Raw genomic sequence first — 21,620 nt, 5'->3', positions numbered from 1 at the left:
AGTGGGCTGTGATGGGAAGAGAAGCGTGGTGAGGAGCTCACGGGCTCCAGGGAGGAGGGGGACACTGAGTGGTTTTGCAGAGGTTTAGAAGAGGACACTGGAGGACCCAAGACCCACGTTATGGGTGCTGAGCAGGCTGGTTGCCATACTGAGCCCTAGGCAAAGACCCTGGGGTCTGATTCTGCTGCCTCTCAGATTTTAGTGCTGTCAACACGGGCACCTCCCTGGGTGCTGCCTGGTGAGGGGCTCCTCTCTGGTGCTTGTGGGTTGGGGTTTCCGGCTGCTGCTCTGGCCCTGGGGAACAGGGTGTGCCGCTGAGTCACCACCTGGGTATCTGGGCTTGGAACCATGGGTGAGTCACCCCGCCCTGGGGGGGCTGAGAGAAGCGGCTTGGTGTCTGGAGGGGGAAGAGAGCTGGGGCCACAGGAAGGGTGGTGGCCGGCTGGGGATGGGGTGAGGAGCAGAAGGGGGCAGTGTGGAGTCGGAGGTCTTGAAGACAGCTCCTCCTTGAAGACAGCTCCTCCTTGAAGACCCCTCCCTTGGGCCCAGCTGAAGGACACTGTTTGTTTTTCTCCATGGAGAAGACGCTCTGGGGACTGGTGAGGGCCTGAGGGAGGGCGTGGCTGCTCCAGGCCCCTGTTTTCAGCCTGGATAGGGCACTCTTCACACACTGCAGTGTAGAATGAAGGAGAGGGTGTTCATGTCTGTCTTTATTTCTCTTTAGTACTCTCCTGCATTCGGCACAGACTGTTGCTTACTGCAACTGTGTCTGGTGCAGAGCAATCTTCATGATTCCTTTTGAAGCAGTTTTAACCAGACAGTCACCTCACTAACTCTTTAAGAGGTGTTCTGGTGCCAGGCATTTACAACAAAACAAAACAATAAGAAAAAATTTCTTTCTGGATCCTTTTCTGGATGTCCCCCAGGTGCATTGTTGGACCCCAGTTTTCTCAGGGTAGCTAGGACTGCCCCTCTCTCTCTTTCAGTCTCTCTTTCACACACACACACACACACACACAGACACACACACAGACACATACACACACAGATGCACACACAGACACACAGACAGACACTCAGATACAGACACACACACAGACACATACACACACACACAGATACACACACACACACACACACACACACACGAGAGTGAGCATGGACTGTGAAGTTCCCACCCACTCTGTGTCACTGCATTCTCTGACAAAGGAAGGAGCTGTGACTCAGAGGCATAACATGAGAACCAGGCTTGGAATGAGTGTCTAGGCCCCAGAAGAAGAGCTGTCTCCTCTCATCCCTGACCAGGTTCCTTATCTTTGTCAGGGTTCGTATTCCTGCACAAAACAGCTTACACTTCCACATTGCTGTTCATCACCAGTCTGTATAGGAACTCACAGGGCAGGAACTGGGAGGCAGGAGCTGTTGCAGAGGCCATGGAGGGTGCTGCTTACTGGCTTGCTTCCCCTGGCTTGCTCAGCTTGCTTTCTTATAGAACCCAAGAATACCAGCCCAGGGATGGCACCACCCACAATGGGCCCTCCCACCTTGATCACTAATTGAGAAAATGCCTTACAGCTGGATCTCATGGAGGCATTTCCTCAAGGGAGGCTCCTTTTTCTGTGATAACTCCCGTTTGTGTCAAGTTGATACACAAAACCAGCCAGTACATCCCCCCTTCCCCACCACACCTCTGTTTTCTGCTGGGGCCTAGATGATATCAGGTATGCCCTTGGATGGGGCTGGAGGTTCCTCCAGCTGGTGCTGAGACCAGTGCTATCTGGGAGGGACTATATGGAGCGGGAGGAGGCCAAATTTTACCAAGAACAGCTTAGGACAAGTTCTGTTTCCCCAGAATGACAAGCTGGAGGTCAGTTGGGCTGGCATATAAGCCAGTCTCTACCCCGGGCGTCTTGACCATTTTACTATCTCCTAGGTCTCTCTGCTACCTGATCTGGCAAGTACCTCTGTCCTGTAGAGGACTTGGCTTTCTATCTTTGTCCATCTGGACCCTGGTCCTTGCAGCTTTTCTCTGACTTGCTGGTGGGATCTCTCACTTGAAGGGATCCTCTCAGTGAAGATTCAGACGGAAGGGCCTTTCCCACATTCTCCTTTGAGGGCTTAGGGGCTTACTCTACTGCCTGTTCTCTGGTCTCTGTGTCTGAGGTCTCTGTGTCTCTCAGTTTAGACATGACCATTTAGGGAAACTTTTGGCGGGTTAGGCCTAGGAATAGGTTGCGGATATGTGAGCGGTGCCTTTATAAGAATCCCCAATTTGAGGCAGATGCAATGGAGCCTGTCTGTAATCCCACACTCAGGAGACTGATGCAGTAAAGTCATGAGGTCAGGGTCACACTGGGTTGTACAGTGACATGTCACAGTCAGTATTGAGTTGTTTTTGCTTTTGCAAAGTCTTGGATTCTTTTAGGACTAAGAAGGCAGAGAGACAGGGTCTCAGTGTTTAGTCCTGCCCGGGTCCCTAGTCCTGTGTGTAGAGGCAGAGCCATGCCCAAGGCTACTTCCTGTGCTTTTCTAAGTAGATGAGGGTGGGGCTGGCAGAGCAGTGCTGGCAGGGCAGGCTGGAGGCTTTCCTGCCTCCAACACTGGCTCCTCTGGCCTTACCCTGGAACCCACTCAATATTCTTGGAGGAATTTTGAAGAGGTGACCTCTGACCTTATCTCTTCAGCTTCTAGCCTGATCCCAAGACACTGACCGTTTAATTTCTTTAGTTCTGACACCAACGGAGTCCTTTCTGTTGAAGAGGATGTTGAGTCACTTCCATCCTGCCTGTGCCCTGACTACAGAGAGCCAGCACTGTGCAGCACAGCTTCGCTCATCGGCCTGGCAGGAGGCACATCTGTCACTCTGTGAGAGTCCCTGGTGTGAAGAAGGAAACATTCCTGCTCAAGGGAGCTCCCCTTTACGTGGCAGGCAGAGACTCTGACCTCAGTAGACAAGAGTTTGTGAAAGGTTTGGCCCCTCTTGGAGCCTTGTACTCCGAGCTGTTCCCAGGGCTACTGCCAGGTGATTCTGGGAGCCCATGGTCACATCTGTGCTCTGCATTCCTGGCACAGGTAGGTGTCACATTGAGACTCTAGACACCCTGCAACCCTCCCCACCTCCTCATCTTCCAGTAGACACTCAAACAGGGAGATCTACCTTCACAGATATGTCCTTAGGTCACAAGGTTCTGCTCTAGGTGACTCTCACAGCACAGGAAAGTTTAACATCTGATTACAGTGTGGGCCCTCGTCCTTAGACCTCCATACTTCTAGTGTAGAATGCAGGCAGGGTGTGACTTGCTGGTCCTGGAGGGGCTTGGTGAAGCAGAAGCAGGCTTTGGAGACCAGACTTGAGGTCCCAAGTGCCTTGGTGAGTGTTCTTTTGTGTCTCTAGACCCAAGATGTCTAGTGACCTGGGACAGGTTGTGGATGTGATGGTCTACACCTTCCACAAGCACACCAGTCAAGAGGGCAAGAGGCTTAAACTCAAAGGGGAGATGAAGCTTTTGCTTAAGGAGTTGCTGGGCTACTGGGGGTAGTGAGGCAGGCCAGGAGGGGAGCCTGGGATGGGGTGAGTCTGTTCCTGCTTTCATTCTCAAGGTGCCTGCTGGTGCCAGTACCAGTGCCAGTGCCAGGGTGGGGCTGAGGATTCCCCATCAGCTTCCACTTCACAGTCCCTGGGGGGCCAGTTAGGTCTGTTAGTGGCTGTTCCCTTCAGCATTGTGGAGCACAGTGCTCTCCGGAGCTCCAGAGTCCAGCTGTCTAATCCTGTAACTGACTAGTTGAATGTTCTCAAACTCAGAGAAGAGTAGCAGCTGGCCATGGGCCACACAAGGACATTATTAGTGGCATTAATTTCTTTTTATTTTGTACATTTATATGCCAAGCCAAAAAGGTATATAGAGAAAATGGATTCTAGACAAAACAGGCACCCTGGCACATTTTCCAGAGAGGTGCTGTTACCTCTCAATTTGTCTCCTACCCTGTACAGACTAATAGGTAATCGTAGAGTTAGGTCTCAGAGCTTAATGCATGAGGCAGGTCTTGCCTTTTTACTTTTCCTCATTTTGGGCTAACTCTTTTTCATTGATTTGGCTGGTATTAAAAAGTTTGTCTACTTTGAATTCATCCTGCTGATGTGTGTGGGGCAGTTAGCTCTGATTTTCTCATTATCAAGATGAAGTTGGGATCAAGCAAAGATTGGTTTCTTCATACTCTGGGGAATACCCAGGACCATCCCCCGCCCCTACTCCAGTAGGCATACTGGAGACACATCATAAGTCTATCTGTCCTTCCTTACTGGCCTTCTCGGTACCTCACAAGGGTTTCCTGCCCACAGTGAACTTGGCTGCCCACCTTGGGAGTGAAAACTGGATGCTGATGGCAGGGAAGGTGTTGGAGGTGGGTTGGGCAGGGGCCGGCTTGGTGATAACTCCTGTCCCTGTCACCTTCAGGATAACGTTAGGTGATAGAAGGTGAAGAAGGTGATGGGTGACCTCTATAAGAATAGTGACCAGCAGGTGGGCTTCGGGAGTATGCTCTGGTTCTGGCAGACTGCGTGCTATCTTGTTTAATAACTTCCTCCAGGGGTCCCCAGACCAGTCCTGAAGCAGAGCACACCACTCCCTGCCAAGGATCTCTTGGTTGATACAACTCTATGTCTTTTATGTCTTTTAAAATTTGTACTAAATAAACTTTTTCTTGTGGAGAGTATTGTAATGGGTCAGTAATGCCTTGTACCTTGGTTGGATCAGTTAAAGGCCGGGGAGCAGAGGGGTCCTTGGTTTCTAACACCTTCTGTACCCCGACTTTCCTGAGGCCAAAGGTTCTACTCTTTGGGATTTCACACAAATGAAATTTTGGGAATTGAGGTAGGCTGGTAACATTTTATTTTGTTAAGAAAGGTATTTTAAAAAGGAAGATTGGGAGCTGGATGTGGCAGTGCAGACTTTTAATTCCAGCACAAGGGTGGCAGAAGCAGGTAGATAGCTGTGAGTTCCAGAGGCCAACCTGGTGGTATACAGCCTGGTATACATAGAACAGCTAGGGCTGTTACACAGAGGAACCCTGTCTCAAAACAAAACAAAACAACAAAAAAAGGAAGTTTGATGGCAAGGTGGGGAAACCTTTATCCCAGCACTCAGGAGGCAGAGGCAGGAGGTGGGGGGAGTGTGGGGGTGGGGGCCAGGGCAGGGGCAGCACACATAAAGACACAAACCACCTACAACCGCAATCATTTTAGGGATCCCTCCCCCTAATTCTAACTTCACAGAGAAGGGAGGATACAATCCCAGAACATGGCACCTTGACACTATACTTAAAGAACAAAATAATAAAAGGGTGCTGGATTTCAGATGTGGCCTGGACCCAACTCCAAATATGTGTGTGTGTGTGCATGTGACTGTCTGTCTGTCTGTCTGTCTGCCCACAAGCATGCTTGAGCATGAGCATACGCTAAGGTGTACTTGCAGAGATTAGAAGACAAATCCTTTATGCAGGTTCTTCCTGCTTCTGAGACAACCTTAATGATTTGTGAGATCAGTAAAATAGAGCAGAAATGATGCTCTGGGGATTCTGAAATACATCTTTAGACTGTTTCAGCTTCCAGTTTAGCTTCTTGTAGTACTTGCTCTAAGGCATGTCAGAAGCTAAGAGAAGCCCAAGCTTCCTCCCAGGAAGCTCTGATGTCTGTGTGGGTCATTTGTAGAGTAGATCAGGCAGAGCTCTGCGAAGGAGGAAGGAGCCGCTGAGAGGCCATGTGACAGCCGCTTGCTCTCAGTGCTCTGTCTTCCTTGCCTGTGTAGGGCTGGGCAATAAGGCCAGGCAGGCCTCTGGGACAAATAGTTTCTTTTCATGGTAATAAAAAGAGAGAAGCCCACCTTCTTCTTCTTCTTCTTCTTCTTCTTCTTCTTCTTCTTCTTCTTCTTCTTCTTCTTCTTCTTCTTCTTCTTCTTCTAATAATTGACTGGGAAGTTTTATTTAATCTTGTGAAGGGTTCAGTGTATTAATTACTTTTCTTATTTCTGTAACCAGATACCTGTGAGGAAACAAAGAGTTTATTTGTGTTCACAGTTTGAAGGTACTTTTTCTATCTGGGTGGGAGTGGTAAAGAGTCATGAATACAAGGTATTGAATAAAGTTAATAAATGAGGAGCAGTAGATGCTGTTCTTCAGTTTGCCAACTTCTTCTTCGTTCCTGGACCTTAGGCTGTAAGATACTGCTGCTCATAGTTAGGGTGGGTCTTTCTGTCTCAGTTAACTCAGTCTAGAACTCTCTGAAAAACCTGCCCAGAAGACTGTCTTCTGGTGATTTTTTTTTGTTTTTTTTTTATTCAATATATTTTTTATTTACATTTCAAATGATTTCCCCTTTTCTGGCCCCCCACTCCCCGAAAGTCCCATAAGCCCCCTTCCCTTCCCCTGTTCTCCCACCCACCCCTTCCTACTTCTCTGTTCTGGTTTTGTCCTATACTGCTACACTGAGTCTTTCCATAACCAGGGGCCACTCTTCCGTTCTTCTTGTACCTCATTTGATGTGTGGATTATGTCTTGGGTATTCCAGTTTTCTAGGTTAATATCCACTTATTAGTGAGTGCATACCATGATTGATCTTTTGAGACTGGGTTACCTCACTTAGTATAATGTTCTCCAGCTCCATCCATTTGCCTAATAATTTCTTGAATTCATTGTTTCTAATGGCTGAATAGTACTCCATTGTATATATATACCACATTTTGCATCCATTCTTCTGTTGAGGGATACCTGGGTTCTTTCCAGCATCTGGCAATTATAAATAGGGTTGCTATGAACATAGTGGAGCATGTATCCTTATTACATGCTGGGGAATCCTCTGGGTATATGCCCAGGAGTGGTATAGCAGGATCTTCTGGAAGTGAGGTGCCCAGTTTTCTGAGGAACTGCCAGACTGATTTCCAGAGTGGTTGTACCAATTTGCAACCCCACCAGCAGTGGAGGAGTGTTCCTCTTTCTCCACATCCTCGCCAACATCTGCTGTCTCCTGAATTTTTAATCTTAGCCATTCTGACTGGTGTAAGGTGAAATATCAGGGTTGTTTTGATTTGCATTTCCCTAATGACTAATGAAGTTGAGCATTTTTAAGATGCTTCTCCGCCATCCAAAGTTCTTCAGGTGAAAAATCTTTGTTTAACTCTGTACCCCATTTTTTAATAGGGTTATTTGGTTTTCTGGAGTCTAACTTCTTGAGTTCTTTATATATATTGGATATTAGCCCTCTATCTGATGTAGGGTTGGTGAAGATCTTTTCCCAATTTGTTGGTTGCCGATTTGTCCTTTTGATGGTGTCCTTTGCCTTACAGAAACTTTGTAATTTTATGAGGTCCCATTTGTCAATTCTTGATCTTAGAGCATACGCTATTGGTGATCTGTTCAGAAACTTTCCCCCTGTGCCCATGTCCTCAAGGGTCTTCCCCAGTTTCTTTTCTATTAGCTTCAGAGTGTCTGGAAGCCCACCTTCTTAACACTGTTGGAGAGGGACCTGGTAAGTATAGGCCAGTGAATCATGATGCCAGTAATTAACATTCTGGGGGAAGTTCTCCCAGCTCGTGATCAGCACACTGTCATTTTAGCTTCATGGTAACCCCGAAGGGGCTATCATTAGACTTTTTTACAGATGGGAAAGTTGAGGGCTTTAGCTTTGAGCTTTAGCCATTTGTAAGCCCTGCTTCTGACCAGGTGCTCAAGATATTAAAGCACTGGCCCTTTAATCCTCTCTGAACCTGCACTTTGCAGATGAGGAAACAGAAGCTGAGAGACATAAAATAAGGGCTAGTGTCAGGGCGTGATCTTCATCTATAAGGAAACTCCCCATCCCTTTGGGATACTGGGGTGGTGGGCTGGGCCTTGTTCCTCTTTCTGCAACCATCTCTAGAAACCATCTTCCTGTGACTTGGAGGGGACCTGGCTGAACAGGGTTCAGAGGTACCTGGCCCATCCTCCTGAATCATAGGGAGATGAGACCCCCTTGCAGGTGGTTGACTCTGTGGCCTCTGATTTCTTTTGGTGCTCCATAAGTGCGGGGCTTCTTAGTTTTGGAGTTGGACAGTAGGTTGGGCTAGCCGGACCAGACTTACCTTGCTGCCTCTGAGATTTCCCCCACTTGGAGAAGTTCCAAAGTGGCTATTCCTTCTTTTTGGTATTTGTCAGACTAACTGATATCAGACTGTTGAATCCTGACTAAGGACTTTCCCTATTCTCTGTGCTGAGGCAGAGGAGGGTCTGGCCATCACTCTGCTTGTCAAGTATCTGTGGCCAGATCTCCCCTAGTCCTGGAATTGCTGCTGGGACAAGAAACACAATAACCTGGTCTCCTGTCATATCAGCATTTTTTTTTTATTTGATATAATTTATTTACATTTCAAATGATTTCCCCTTTTCTAGCCCCCCCCACTCCCCGAAAGTCCCGTAAGCCCCCTTCTCTTCCCCTGTCCTCCCTCCCACCCCTTCCCAGTTCCCCGTTCTGGTTTTGCCAAATACTGTTTCACTGAGTCTTTCCAGAACCAGGGACCACTCCTGCTTTCTTCTTGTATCTCATTTGATGTGTGGATTATGTTTTGGGTATTCCAGTTTTCTAGGTTAATAACCACTTATTAGTGAGTGCATACCATGATTCACCTTTTGAGTCTGGGTTACCTCACTTAGTATGATGTTCTCTAGCTCCATCCATTTGCCTAAGAATTTCATGAATTCATTGTTTCTAATGGCTGAATAGTACTCCATTGTGTAGATATACCACATTTTTTGTATCCACTCTTCTGTTGAGGGATACCTGGGTTCTTTCCAGCATCTGGCAATTATAAATAGGGCTGCTATGAACATAGTAGAACATGTATCCTTATTACATGGTGGGGAATCCTCTGGGTATATGCCCAGGAGTGGTATAGCAGGATCTTCTGGAAGTGAGGTGCCCAGTTTTCGGAGGAACCGCCAGACTGCTTTCCAGAGTGGTTGTACCAATTTGCAACCCCACCAGCAGTGGAGGAGTGTTCCTCTTTCTCCGCACCCTCTCCAACACCTGCTGTCTCCTGAATTTTTAATCTTAGCCATTCTGACTGGTGTAAGATGAAATCTTAGGGTTGTTTTGATTTGCATTTCCCTAATGACTAATGAAGTGGAGCATTTTTTAAGATGCTTCTCCGCCATCCGAAGTTCTTCAGGTGAGAATTCTTTGTTTAACTCTGTACCCCATTTTTTAATAGGGTTGTTCGGTTTTCTGGAGTCTAACTTCTTGAGTTCTTTATATATATTGGATATTAGCCCTCTATCTGATGTAGGATTGGTGAAGATCTTTTCCCAATTTGTTGGTTGCCGTCATATCAGCATTTTATTGAATGGCTCAGCCCTGGACTAGGGATGGACTGTGCCTTTTCTGTGATCTGGAACAGGACATAGAGAAATGTAGTTGGTATGAGTGAGGTCACAAGGTGGTGATGTGACTGTGAATCTTGAAACTATCTGAGTTACTCTTATCTTGGTGTCTTTAACCTTGAAGGGGGGAGGACAGAGGTTAGGGTAAGCTGGTCTTGCACTAGGAGCCCCAGACAAACATTTATTAAATGACTAACATGACTCTGTGCAGAGTTCAGCAGAATCTGACCCAAAGGCTAAGGTAGCAAAGGAGACAAGCACAAATGGTGGAAGTCCTTAGCATTTTCACCCTTAGTTATTGCTAAGATCCCAAGGTATTGCTTCGAAACCTAGGTTGTGCTCAAACATTCAGCAATCAGCCTGCCTCAGCCTACCTAGTTCTAAGAGGACAGGCACACAGTGCCAAGCTCAGTCTCATCTTGTTCTAGTTATCCACGAGACTCTTCTGTGGGCCGGAGGGTCAGTGCCTACAGTAGAGTGGCTTTCAAGTAAGTCTTGAAAAGTACCCTCTGTGGCGTCTATCATTTTAAACCAAACATCAGTCGCACTGGTACAGGACCTGCTCAGTTCATCACCTCCATAGCTACTGATGTTCAAAGTCAACTCAGAGCCAGCAAAGCCAGAATTGGACGGCTCCACACTTAAGAGCATGTACTGGGTGTGCAGAGGAACTGAGTTCCGTTATCATAACCCACATGACACTCAGTTATGGGTTCTGAGACGATGGAGTGAACGGGTACCCTACAGCTCCCATGTGGGCCACTTCATCTCTCTACCAACTCACTGTTCTCATCTGGGCAATGGACACAGCCAGCCGTTGGCTTGGTTGTCAAGGCAACCAAGGTCTAACCTCTGCTGGCTCTTGGTTTAGATTTCTCCTCCCTCTCCCAGCTCCAGTTCTATAGCTTCAGCTTTGGTTCTAGCTTCCTCACTGGCCCCAGTCATCAGATACCCCTTCCCAAATGTCCTCCATATGTGGCTCAGAAGATTAGGGAGGATGCCTATCGTTTCGATTAAGTTCATTTAGCCTCAAAGGGCTATTGGACATGGGGGGAGGGTTACTCTGGACATAGGCTCAGGACCTTTTGCCAGAAGTGAATAGCGTGTCCAGATTCCTGGGACACCCTATCTTATTTTCCCCCCTGAAGTGCAATAGCAGACACTGGCCTTTAGAAGGGTGATGTGTTTTCCAGGGATCTTAGGCGATGGTGGCGATAGTGAGGAGAGTCAGAGTTTCAGCTTGTAAGAAATCCTGCCAGATCGGCTAGCATCTGTGCTCGCCCTCTGTACACCCTTTTGCTGATCCTTTAGAGGCAAAGCTTTTCAGTCTCCAGCAACAGCACATTTTTCAACGGTCAGTTCTCCTGTCCTCAGGGAGTTATGCAAGGTGAGAAGCCACGGTCCTGGGCTCAGCCTAAGGGTGGGGATGGAGCATGTGCACAGGAAAGAGCAAGAAGGAGGGAAGATAGCTCTAGTCCAGGCCTTGGAACTGGGGTCCACTGCTGTGCATTGGGGCCACTGCAGGAAAAGGGTTCAGGGCAGAGTCTGGAAAAGTTCAACAGAGCAGGAAGATTCCAGACACTTTAAGTTTTATTTGTTTTTTTTTTTTGGGGGGGGGTGGGTACAAGGGAAGAGAGTTTAGGGTCATCTTTATGGAGGCAGAAGTGGGCAAGACGACCTGGTGAGGAAAGACTGGTTCTAACTCCCTTCCCGCCAGCAATCCAGGGAATTCGTATTAAGTTGAACTCAGAGTCCAGAACACTCACACTAACACAATAACTAGTAATAAAAGGTATTTGAAAAAATTTTTTGAGAGAAGGTCATACTACGTAGCTCTTACTGACTGGAAACTTGCCATGTGGACTAGGCTGGGCTTGAACTCTCCAAGATCTGCTTGCCTCTGCCTTTCAAGTGCTGGGATGAAAGACGTGTTCCACTACATAAGGCAATACTTAGGATTCTTAGGGTAGGAATCTTGGAGACAGGAAATTAAGTCTCTAACAAGGTAGAGTGCAGACATGTTGAAGTCAGGTGCGGAGGTGGGGTGGAGTTCTGAGTGAAGGCCCAATTAAGCATTCTTTCCACGTGCATCCTCCAACCCTGTGTCTCCACCAGACATGTCTCTAGGCCTCTCCCAGCTTTCTCTCGGTGGACAGAGAAGCTCTGTTCCCCGGGGGCTGTGGCTGTGTCCAGAACCATGAAGGATAAGAAAGTGGGCTCAGGAGCCAGGCTGCTGGGCTCTCCCAGCCTATTAAACATTGGTTTGTTATTGTCTGTTTCTCCCACTAGATTGTCATCTCCCTTGAGAGGGACTGTGTCTGTTTTGTTTACGCTATACCCCCATGCCCAGGATCAGCGCCTCTGATTACTTATATAAACCGTGAATAGCGAGCCTGCCACTCACTAGTTATATGATCTTGTCATATAACTAGTAACTAGATAAGTCATCACCTCTCAGAGTTAACATTTCCCAAACCCTCACTGTGTTTTAGCAATGTTTATTCCATGAGCCTTGCATACGCTAACTGAACTCCACAACAGCCTTATGAGATGGTTACTAATTTTATTTCCAACAATGAGGAAAATCAGGTTGTGAGAGCAGAGATGACATGCTTAAGGTAGCTGGTAGCAGAGGCTCACCACAGGTGAGAACAAGTCATTGACCTAGAAGCAAATTAATTGCTGGTCCACTCTGGCCCCTCCTTCTGAGGCTGTGTGACCATCTCTGTTCTCTGTTTCAGACTGCTCATAACTCCTTGCCAATAAAACAGAGTTAATCACAACTCTTCCTTCCTTCTGCCTCCTTTGCCCACCCCCCTCATCCACAGACTGGCAATCTCTAAGAGGAGATAGTATTCCAGACAAACCTGGGTACCGGGCCCAGGCTGAGGTCAAGGGCTTCCAGAATGCCTGTGTAGGCATGCGGTTTCATCACTGGCCAGGAGGCCATGTTTCTCTTCTCCTTCCTGTATTCTTCCGGGTGTTGGGTTTTCTTTCTTGTGTAACTTAGGGCTGGGAGAGAACAGAGAAGCAGCAGGAGGGCATTTCCATGCCTCTTCCTGTGCCAACTAAGAACAGCAGGGGAAAAAGAATGGCTGACAATGCTAAGCAGAATTAAAGTGCTCTAGTTCAAATATCAAAGAACAACAGGTATTAAGAAAATCCCAAACCAGACATGGTGGTGCGCACTTTTGATCTCAGCACTTGGGAGGCAAAGGCAGTTTAAGGCCAGCCTGGTCTACATAAGTGAGTTCCAGGATAGCCAGGGCTATGTAGAGACTCTGTCTCAACAACAAAACAAGTTTCATTGTTGTTGGAGAGATGGCCCTCTGCTGTTCTTGCAGAGGACCCGGATTTGGTTCCCAGCACCCACATTAGGGCCCTTACAACTACCTGTAACCCCAGCTCTGTGAGGACTCAACGTCTGTGGCCTTTGTGCGCAGCTGCAGGAATACAGACAGCACTCACAGACATCACATACAGACATAATAGCAAAACTAAATTACAATCTTTCAAAACAAAATCAAAAATTTAAAAGAACAAGAAACCAAACAAATAGAAACTTATTTTAAAAACCTTGTAAAGCTGTGTGCAGGGCAGGCACCCTGAGGGCTCCAGCCACGCCCACGCTCAGATTTGAGGTTTGATGATTTTTGGGGGGGAAAGACACAAGCTGAAGCCCAGGGCTCACAGAGGAGATGAGGAGAGACTCGATGCTGGAACCCCAAGGGGTAATGTGCTTAAGCTAAAATGAATGCTCTGCCCCAGGACTACCTGGAAAGCCGCCCGGCGCAGAACAGAGTGGTGGACCGGAAACCAGCTTCCTCGTGAGTTCGGGAGCTTGGGGACATGCCAACACTCTCATGAATCTGTGGCCCAAATTGGTCCATTATCACTTGGCGTAGAGAGGCAAGAACGTGCAAGCCTGACAGCTCGTGGCTCCCCAGGAGGAACACCCTAATTTCTAGGCTTCAAAATACCTCCTGACGATTCCCTCCAGCGAGATAAGCAATTCGCAGCCAAAGGCCACCACACTCGACACTCCGTGATCTGGAGGCTGGGCAGAGAGGATGCCCATGGCCTCAGACTTCTCACCTGTAAATAAGGTCTCCCCTGCACAGACTCTCTCTGGAGGTACACCCTAAGAGCGTTCAAGGTGTGTTCCCATTTTGTAGTCCCGGCCTTTTTACAATAAAGAGCTCAGCAGAGGGCTACAAGTGGCTGGAAGGTGAAGCAGGAAGCTGTTAGCAGTTCCAGCTTTGGGGAAGGGCAGAGGGGGAAGGAGTGGGGAGTGGTGCCTGAGACTCTGACTGGGTCTTTGATGTGTGCGTTGCTAGGTGGGCGGTGGGCCTGTAATAGAGGCTGCTGAGGGAAGGAGGCAGGGGACCCTGGGGGCAGCCTCAGCGTTGACCTACTTGGGTCCTTATAATTGCTCCCTTCATCTCCTGAGAGGCTACAAATAGGGACAGCCAGTCGGTAGGCTTCTACAGCTGAAGCTACAGCAGCAGTGGTGAGTATGGCGGCCTGGGAACTGCCTTGGGCTCGGGGTTGGAGCAGCTCGGAAAGCCCTCAGCAGGTTCCTGGATGCGGGGTCTGGATATGGGAGCAGAAAGGTGATGTTAGCAGGTGATGAGGACTCCAAGGTTTCCTCGTACACCAAGGAGCTGTCAGGAAGTTAGTTTTGGGGAGTGTGCCCAGTCACGATCTTGTACTGATGCGGGCACAGTGGCCAGCTATGCTTCTGGAGCAACCCCTAGTGAGCTCCTGACTCTGCTTCCCTCCTGGGGACGGGTTGGGACAGGCCTGGGCTGCAGGAGAAGAGAGGATTCTTGTGAGTGAGTCTTCAAGCCCTGTGCTTCTGAAATAGCAAGTGAAGTGGCGCCAGGCAGGCTGGGAGGAATCAGAAGGCCTCTGAGGAGCCGGGCTCCTGGGATCGAGCTCCTGGGATCGCTCGCTCATGGCGTTTTTCCTCTCCAAGGATCGTGGTGCTTTCCTCTACTGGGAACGTGGATGCTTGCTCCAGTGCAGGGCTGTCACAGAGAGTCAGACCCCAGTAGTCCTGGCCACTTCAGCCCCATTCCCCTATTTCCTTGCCAGCTACATACAGTCTTGCTGGCCATTTGCTCCCGGCAGAGGGAACTCACCAGGGAGAACCTTGGCTCTGGCTGCCCTGTGTTGCAGGACTTCAGTTCCCCGAGGGAGTCAGGAGTGAGTCATTGGACTCACATGGAAACAACTCCATTGCCTTCCTGCCAGCCCAGGGTTTGCCCAGGCCGCATGAGCAATGAAAGGGGACAATAGATGTGGGCAAGGGAAGGGATTCTAGGAGGTGTTTCCCTTCCATCCCAGTGGGGGACTCTTCTCAAAGCCTTCTGAGGTCCCCCAGGGGAGGGAGGATGGCTAAAGGATGGGGTAGGTCATAGATGAGTAGATCTAAGACCTGGTAGACTCTGCACCTGGTCCATGTTTCTGACTAGGCCAGTGAGGCTAGATTGTCCCACTTTACAGATAAGACAACCGAGACCCAGAGAGAAACAGTCCACCCTCAGAGCTTCAGAGTGCACAAGAGAATGAGGGTCCCCAACTGCAGCTTCTTTGAGTTCAGGGCAGGAGGCACGGTGAGGTGGAGGCATCCTATCAGGCCTCACCACTGCCCCTGGCATTAGCCTCACCAGGATTTGGACAAAGAAGCCCGCCCTGGGCAGGGCTTCCTGAGCGAACTCTTACAGGATGGGGCTCCGGGTCCCCCAAAGGCAGAGGCTTTCTAGGATGGGGGCAGCATCACATGGAATGGTGCCCAACAGGAGACTGAGAATTTCCAGGTGTTGCGATGAGAAAGGATGGGGAGGGGATCAGAGTCCTGAGGGAGGCTCCTAGTTGGGGGTGAAGTCAGTGGAGATTCTGATCCTGAGGAATTTACTACGGCGATGTCAGGGAACTGAAACTTCTGTCTAGAAAAATCACAACAGGCACCATGGGAGGTGAATTGTGTGTGTAGTCAAGGAGGGCTGCTCAGAGGCAGGGGCACGTTAGTGTGGGTTTGGAATTAGTTCCTGGGAAACTACGAGGAAGAGGAGAGTCACTTCTCTCCTGGATCTCTTTGTGAGCCATACCCTTGTTTTGTGGCAGTGAGGATGACCCGGCCCCTGGAGCAGGCAGTAGCTGCCATTGTGTGCACCTTCCAGGAGTATGCAGGGCGCTGTGGGGATAAATACAAGATCTGCCAGTCGGAGCTCAAGGAGCTGTTGCAGAAGGAGCTGCCCACCTGGACCCCGGTGAGCACCTCACACCTTTCCCCACTTGGACTCTGCAAAGGGTGGCCATGGGCTGAGCACCAGCATAGGGCAGCAAGAGGGAGGAGCTGGACTGTGGGGAGGAGGGATATAAGGAGTGAGCTGACATGGCCTCCTGAGCCCCAGGGGAATAGAGTGTAAGTAGGATGACAGTTACTGTCGCTGTCCCATGGACAGCAGGGATCTTCACAGCCAGGCTGCTGTCAAGATGCTCAGCAAGTGAGCTGGGAAGGGGGCAGAGGGGGATTGAACTGGGTGTCTTACCAGATGAGCTTGGCCCCATGAGCATTTTGGTTTGGGATGGGGGCAGCCTAACCGTCGGAGGGAAGTGGTGTGGGAAGCTGCTTTGGCACCTTATCCTGGTTTCCTGACCCTCCCTTCTCATCCCTCCACAGACTGAGTTCCGGGAGTGTGACTACAATAAATTCATGAGCGTCCTGGATACTAACAAGGACTGCGAGGTCGACTTTGGGGAGTATGTGCGCTCACTTGCCAGCCTCTGTCTCTACTGCCATGAGTACTTCAAGGAGTGCCCCCCTGAGCCCCCTTGCCCCCAGTAGCCTCTGATCCAAAGGCGAATGCTATCCCAGAAGGGCAGGGTCTGCTCCAGTGTTCCATCTTTGTCCTTGAGGTGGTCCTGGGTGTGTAGCCACACCCTTCCTACTCTCTCTGTGGTGCCCCTTTCAATCCAGACTTGCCAAGTCTTTGAAGAGCTCACCCAGCTACCCACGGGCTTGAGAGGCTTTCTTAGGGATGTCTAGCTAGCGAGGGGTGGAACAGTAGCCAGCCTTTGCTCCTTCTCTTCTTGGAAGGGAAGAACATCTCTGCTCTCACCTTCGAAGCTCTGCCATGCACACACAGTTGGGACCACTGTGGCAGGGGCCTCCTCAACTCCCAATAAAGAAATGTCATCTTGGCTTACTTTGTTTTTTCTGATGGGACACGCTGGGCCTTGGGACCGAGTCCTTGTTCCTTTATGCTCACCACTGGAGGAAGGACGCTTACCACTAAAGGCACGGGCCACCAAAGCAGTGTCAGACCCTGTAGAAATGCACACGTTTCACAAGGGTGGGGGCAACACAAGATCCCATCAGACGAGGCTGGAGGGTCTCTGTCTCTATCTCTTTGTCCCCTGTCTTGAGGTAGAAGTCCTTATCTTGGACTTTCTAGGAAGACAAGAGGCTCCTTGGGAGGTGCTCAGTATGTGTGACCAGATGCGACAAGGAGGGTGTGGTTATGGGAGCCCAGAACCAACCCCCACCTGACCTTCACTCAATCCCTGCATTTGTACCCTATCCTTAGAGATTAATCCTGACTCCCCATTTTACCGATTTCCTCTTTAATTCTCTTCTCCAAGCTGGGTATTCGACCCCAGATGCTCCTGCCATCCCCAATACCCTCACTGGAGCCTCCATCCATTCATAAACCTCCAGGCCACACTGCCACCCTAACTCCATCATGACCTCCTAGGTATAGCTCCCACGTAATACCTGGGGTGGTCCCAAAGGTCCCTCCTGATTTGCTAGTCTCCACCCTGGGTCTTCCTGATTGTGACAAGAAGCTGTTTAGGCTGGAGAGAAGGGCTGACATTGTCCCACTGGCTGGGGTCACCTCCTTAGTTCCTGGGCCACATATTTTCAGCTGTTTCCCATCTCTTCGCCCATAACACCTCCATCTCCTTTCCTGTGGCCCACACCTCATGCCCAGGTTGCCCGTTCTCAAAGCTTCCTAAAACTCTGGTCGAGCTGTGGCTACTTGGTGGTGCTCACCCCACCCAAGCCTCTGCCGTACCCACTGGAGCTCAGTCACTACTTGATTGTGTCTGCTGGGGAGCAGGAAGCCTGTTACCAGGCCAGGCTGGTGCAGGGTAGTTGTGTCATTTACTACACCAACCAACAGCAAGAGCGCAGTACCCGTGCTCCCCCATCCCCTGCATGGGCTGGGCCTGGCAGGGTATAAATAGGTCAGATTGTTGGGCTCTCCCCAAACTTCTCTGTTCAGCACTTCCTCTCTCGATCTGGTGAGTTGTGTTGGCCTGAGAGCGCTGTTAGCGGTGGGGAAGGAGAAAGGGGGGCCTGCTGGGGGCCAGATGTCTTTAATAGATCCAGATGAGAGATTCTGATGTGAAGGTTCGTGTGTGTGTGTGTGTGTGTGGTGTGTGTGTGTGTGTGTGTGTGTGCGCGCACACGCAGGTGCGCATGCATTTCACAAGGATGGAAACAAACAAACAAAACAAAATCAAAAACAAAAGGGTATAAATGGCTACATTTGAGCTCCCGGAGGTTCTGAGATGCCGAGACTTGCTTGCATGTTGCTATAGCGTATGCTGGTGCTTGGGAGCCAGTGTCATGGATAGGTATGCTGACTTGTGTTGCTGGGTCATACAAGCCAGTGTGTGGACACTTGGGTACAGAAAGCAAAGTGACAGGCGTCAGTAAGCCCTTTTGTTTTTACAACGCTTAAGTGACAGTTATTTACTTGTGTGTATGAGTGTATGTGTATGAGGGTGGGGCTGGGGCGAATGCCAAGGTGCACTTGTGGGAGTCAAAGGACAACTTGTGGGAGTCAATCTGTTCCTTCTAGCATGTGGGCTGTGGGGATCGAAATCAGGCCTTCGAGCCTTGGTGGCAAGCACCTCTGTTCACTGAACCACCTCTCCTGCACCCACCTGTAGGTGCTTGCGTTCGTAGAGTGTGTTGTGTTTATAGCCCTATGAACACCTAGGCCAAGAGAGCTTGGCTTCCCCACCCCCTCCCTTGCCCCTCTATTCATCCTATACAGCTACTACATATCTATACAGCCACTTCATCTTATTCCTACTAGGCAGCTGGTTTTTTTCCGCTGTAGGCCCCTGGGCAGGCAGCCAGCAGCCGCGCCCAATGCTGGGAGGGAGAAGAATGGGTTAGAGCCTGGTGCTTGTGGTTGAGTTGTGGGAGTGAGTAAGCTGAGTGAGGGATGGAAAACTGCTGTTGCCGAGGCCAGGCCTGGGAGGGGGGCACAGAAAGGCTGCTGGCACAGATCTCCAGAGTTTGAATGGTAGGCTTTGAAGGTTTCAGAGCCCAGAGCACTTGCGACCTTCTTGCCATCAGTGGGTCCCATTCCTCTGATCTCCCTGGGAGTGAGGTCAGTCTCTTGAAGTGCTGTTAGAGAGTCGGTTGGGATAGAGCACTTAAAATGGGGACAGAACGGGTGTGGCTTGGGTGATGCTCAGCGACACGTATCCAGTTCTCAACCCACTGTTGGCCTGTCTCCTGCCCTTAGGTCTTAACGGTCACCATGGCAAGCCCCTTGGAGGAATCCCTGGATGTAATGGTGAACACCTTCCACAAATACTCAGGCAAAGAGGGTGACAAGTTCAAGTTGAACAAGAAGGAGCTCAAGGAGCTACTGACCAGGGAGCTGCCTAGCTTCCTGGGGGTGAGTGAGTCCTGCCTGTGCATTGCATGTGTGGTGCCTCCCCGGGGTGGGGGGGCATGCTAGGGCTCGTGGCACTAGTTTGACACAGTACCTAGCTCTTGTTGGCATATATCCCCGCTCCAGGTGCTTGGGATGCAACCACCATGACCCATCTACTTCACACTAGCCCCAACTGAGACAAGGCTTAGAATGAAGACAACTGAAGAGGCAGAGGAAAACCAAAACAACCACATTAGGCAGTCAGTGTCTGAAACCATGGCCTAGATCAGGACTGTCTTTCCGGTGATGGGCAAGAGAAATTGAGTTCCTATTTGTGAAGACATGATTGTGGAGGCCTGCAGATCCTCCCCTCAACAACACCTTATATTAGTTAATGCATCACTATTATGACAGTTACCTATTAAGATAATTAAAACAAGCACAGGGAAGATGTGGCCTCATCTTTTCCCAGCCATCCCATGTGTTCATCGCATAGTTTAGCCCTTAGGCTAGCAAGGAGTGCCTGGAAACCTTCCTGCGCTCCTGGCTGGAGGCAAATGCCGGGTTTGAGTTGGCTTCTAACTGCACCTCTTCTACCTCCAGAAAAGGACGGATGAAGCTGCATTCCAGAAGTTGATGAGCAACTTGGACTGCAACAGGGACAACGAAGTGGACTTCCAGGAGTACTGTGTCTTCCTGTCCTGCATCGCCATGATGTGCAACGAATTCTTTGAGGGCTGCCCAGATAAGGAGCCCCGGAAGAAGTGAAGGCTCCTCAGAGAAAGTGTTGGGGTGTAGTTTGCCAGTGGGGCGTCTTCCCTGTTAGCTGCGAGCATATACCTACATATGCACAGTGCTGAGCAGGTTCAATAAAGGGTTTTGAAACTATGAGCTGTTGTCTGAGAGACTGGAGATTGTGGGTTGAGGGTTGTGGTAGAGACTGCTGGAAGATGTCCTGGAGCTTTGTGGGGGCTAAACTAGAAAAGGTTGGGGAGATGTGGCTTATTTTGAGTGCATTGCAAGCATGTATTTGTGTGTGCGTGCTTGTGTGTGTGTGTTCATCTGTTCCTGTACATGCAACAAAGCAAACTCCAGGAACACTAAAGGCAGAAACACCCTTCCCCCCCCCTCCCCCCCGCTTGACTTGAAAGGCTCCAGATGTGGGAGGTTAGCCAGCCCACGGCTCTCCCTTCTCTCTCCAGCACTGCCTCTGGGCTCACACTGAAGTTGGAAGGGGATTAAAGGTCACATCTGCTGCTGGTTGGGGTCTGGAGGGAAGACAACAGGCCTGCCTGAGTCATGAGGAAGGAGTCTTGGAGCCAGAGAAGAATGGGGAGGTGGACTGGCACTCAGCCCTGACATTTATAGTCCTGGTCCTGCCCTGCTACCCATCCCAGCTCATTGGCTTCGAACACTGGATTAATCCTTTCCTGTCCATGAAGGGTTAGATGAAGAAGGGTAATATAGGGGGAGGACATTTCCTCTCACTTCTGTAGCCAAGGCTAGCCTTGAACTTCTGATCCTCCTTGCCAGCCTCCTCAGTGCTGGCATTATGAACATATGCTACCATAGATGACTGAAATAGTCCTTCTCTTAACATATTGTCTCTGCCCTCCAAAGGCTGTGGGACAAGCGACTGCCATTACTATCACTATTATGTTATCTGCTATTACTATGGTAGTTTTACTATGGTAATATTCTATTACTAAGAATCATGTTGCTTAGAGGAAGACAAGAGACCTCAGGGAGAATAAATGAGGCAGCGGGTAGCAGCTAGGTGGGAGTGAAGGAGCTGACGGGGAGCTGACCATAGTTTTAGAGACATAATTTTGGCCATAGGATCTGATAAATAAAATTGAGGTCCCCATCTCCTCATCCTCTTACCCCCAGAACAGGAGGCACGATGTTGCTTCCCCTAAGAGTAGGCTTAAGGCCAGTGCTTCCAGAGTGAAGAGAAAGGCCTGAGATTAGCCGGCAAGCCCTTGCCCAGATGATACGGAGATGCTTAAGGTGTACAGAAGCATCCCAAGGCCGGCAGGTCTGGGCCTCTTGAGTCCAGGCTTCCCTTCTCATCATCGTGTGCTTTTCTCTCCAGCCTCGGAGGATGGGGTAAGTGACTCAGATGTTCCCTGGAGTTTGACTACCGAGACTTAAGTCCAGGCTGAGCCCGGCTCCTCTCTTTTGCACTCCCAGTCAATTTGCCCGTCTTCCACGGGAGTGCACTCCCTAGAGTCTCCTCCTGCATCACTCTCTACATTCGGAAACTCCTGTTGCTTAGAGACAAGTCCCAGATGTATCACTAGTGTAATAGTGGGGGTGGGATGACAAAGGGGCAGTGGAGTGGAAACAGGCAGGCTAGCACGGGACTTCAGCCAAGATGAGTGTTATGCCCCTAACCCAATTCTGTTCTTAGAGTCAGTGTGAGTGTTCGCAGAACACAGGCACCTTGCCTTGACCTCTGTGCCAATGACCGTACTTTAAACCCGAGCCTTTAAACCCCAGTCCATACTCTCATTCCCTTTTCCA

General features: G+C 49.7%; 2 protein-coding genes across 4 annotated transcripts; both read left to right on the top strand.

The window, feature by feature from the left end:
- The first annotated feature begins 456 nt into the window (after positions 1–456).
- S100a3 (S100 calcium binding protein A3) lies at positions 457–16,614 on the top strand. 3 transcript variants are annotated; one of them, XM_052179908.1, is made up of 5 exons: positions 458–599; positions 2,728–3,072; positions 13,174–13,561; positions 15,535–15,680; positions 16,094–16,614. In XM_052179908.1, the coding sequence occupies exons 4-5, from the start codon at positions 15,540–15,542 to the stop codon at positions 16,256–16,258; spliced, it is 306 nt and encodes a 101-aa protein (XP_052035868.1). In that variant the 5' UTR covers positions 458–599; positions 2,728–3,072; positions 13,174–13,561; positions 15,535–15,539; the 3' UTR covers positions 16,259–16,614. The 3 variants fall into 3 exon arrangements, with proteins under 3 accessions (XP_052035866.1, XP_052035868.1, XP_052035869.1); XM_052179906.1 differs by lacking the exon at positions 13,174–13,561 and having other exon boundaries at positions 457–599; XM_052179909.1 differs by lacking the exon at positions 2,728–3,072.
- Positions 16,615–17,614: 1,000 nt separating this feature from the next.
- LOC127683053 (protein S100-A4) lies at positions 17,615–19,985 on the top strand. The gene is made up of 3 exons (XM_052179905.1): positions 17,615–17,718; positions 18,960–19,115; positions 19,698–19,985. The coding sequence occupies exons 2-3, from the start codon at positions 18,975–18,977 to the stop codon at positions 19,860–19,862; spliced, it is 306 nt and encodes a 101-aa protein (XP_052035865.1). The 5' UTR covers positions 17,615–17,718; positions 18,960–18,974; the 3' UTR covers positions 19,863–19,985.
- The last annotated feature ends 1,635 nt before the right edge of the window (positions 19,986–21,620 follow it).

This window comes from Apodemus sylvaticus, chromosome 4 (assembly GCF_947179515.1).
Source record: "Apodemus sylvaticus chromosome 4, mApoSyl1.1, whole genome shotgun sequence".
NCBI lineage: Eukaryota > Metazoa > Chordata > Mammalia > Rodentia > Muridae > Apodemus > Apodemus sylvaticus.
The sequence above is the reverse complement of the archived record's forward strand: the minus strand, read 5'-3'. Positions and strand labels throughout refer to the sequence as shown.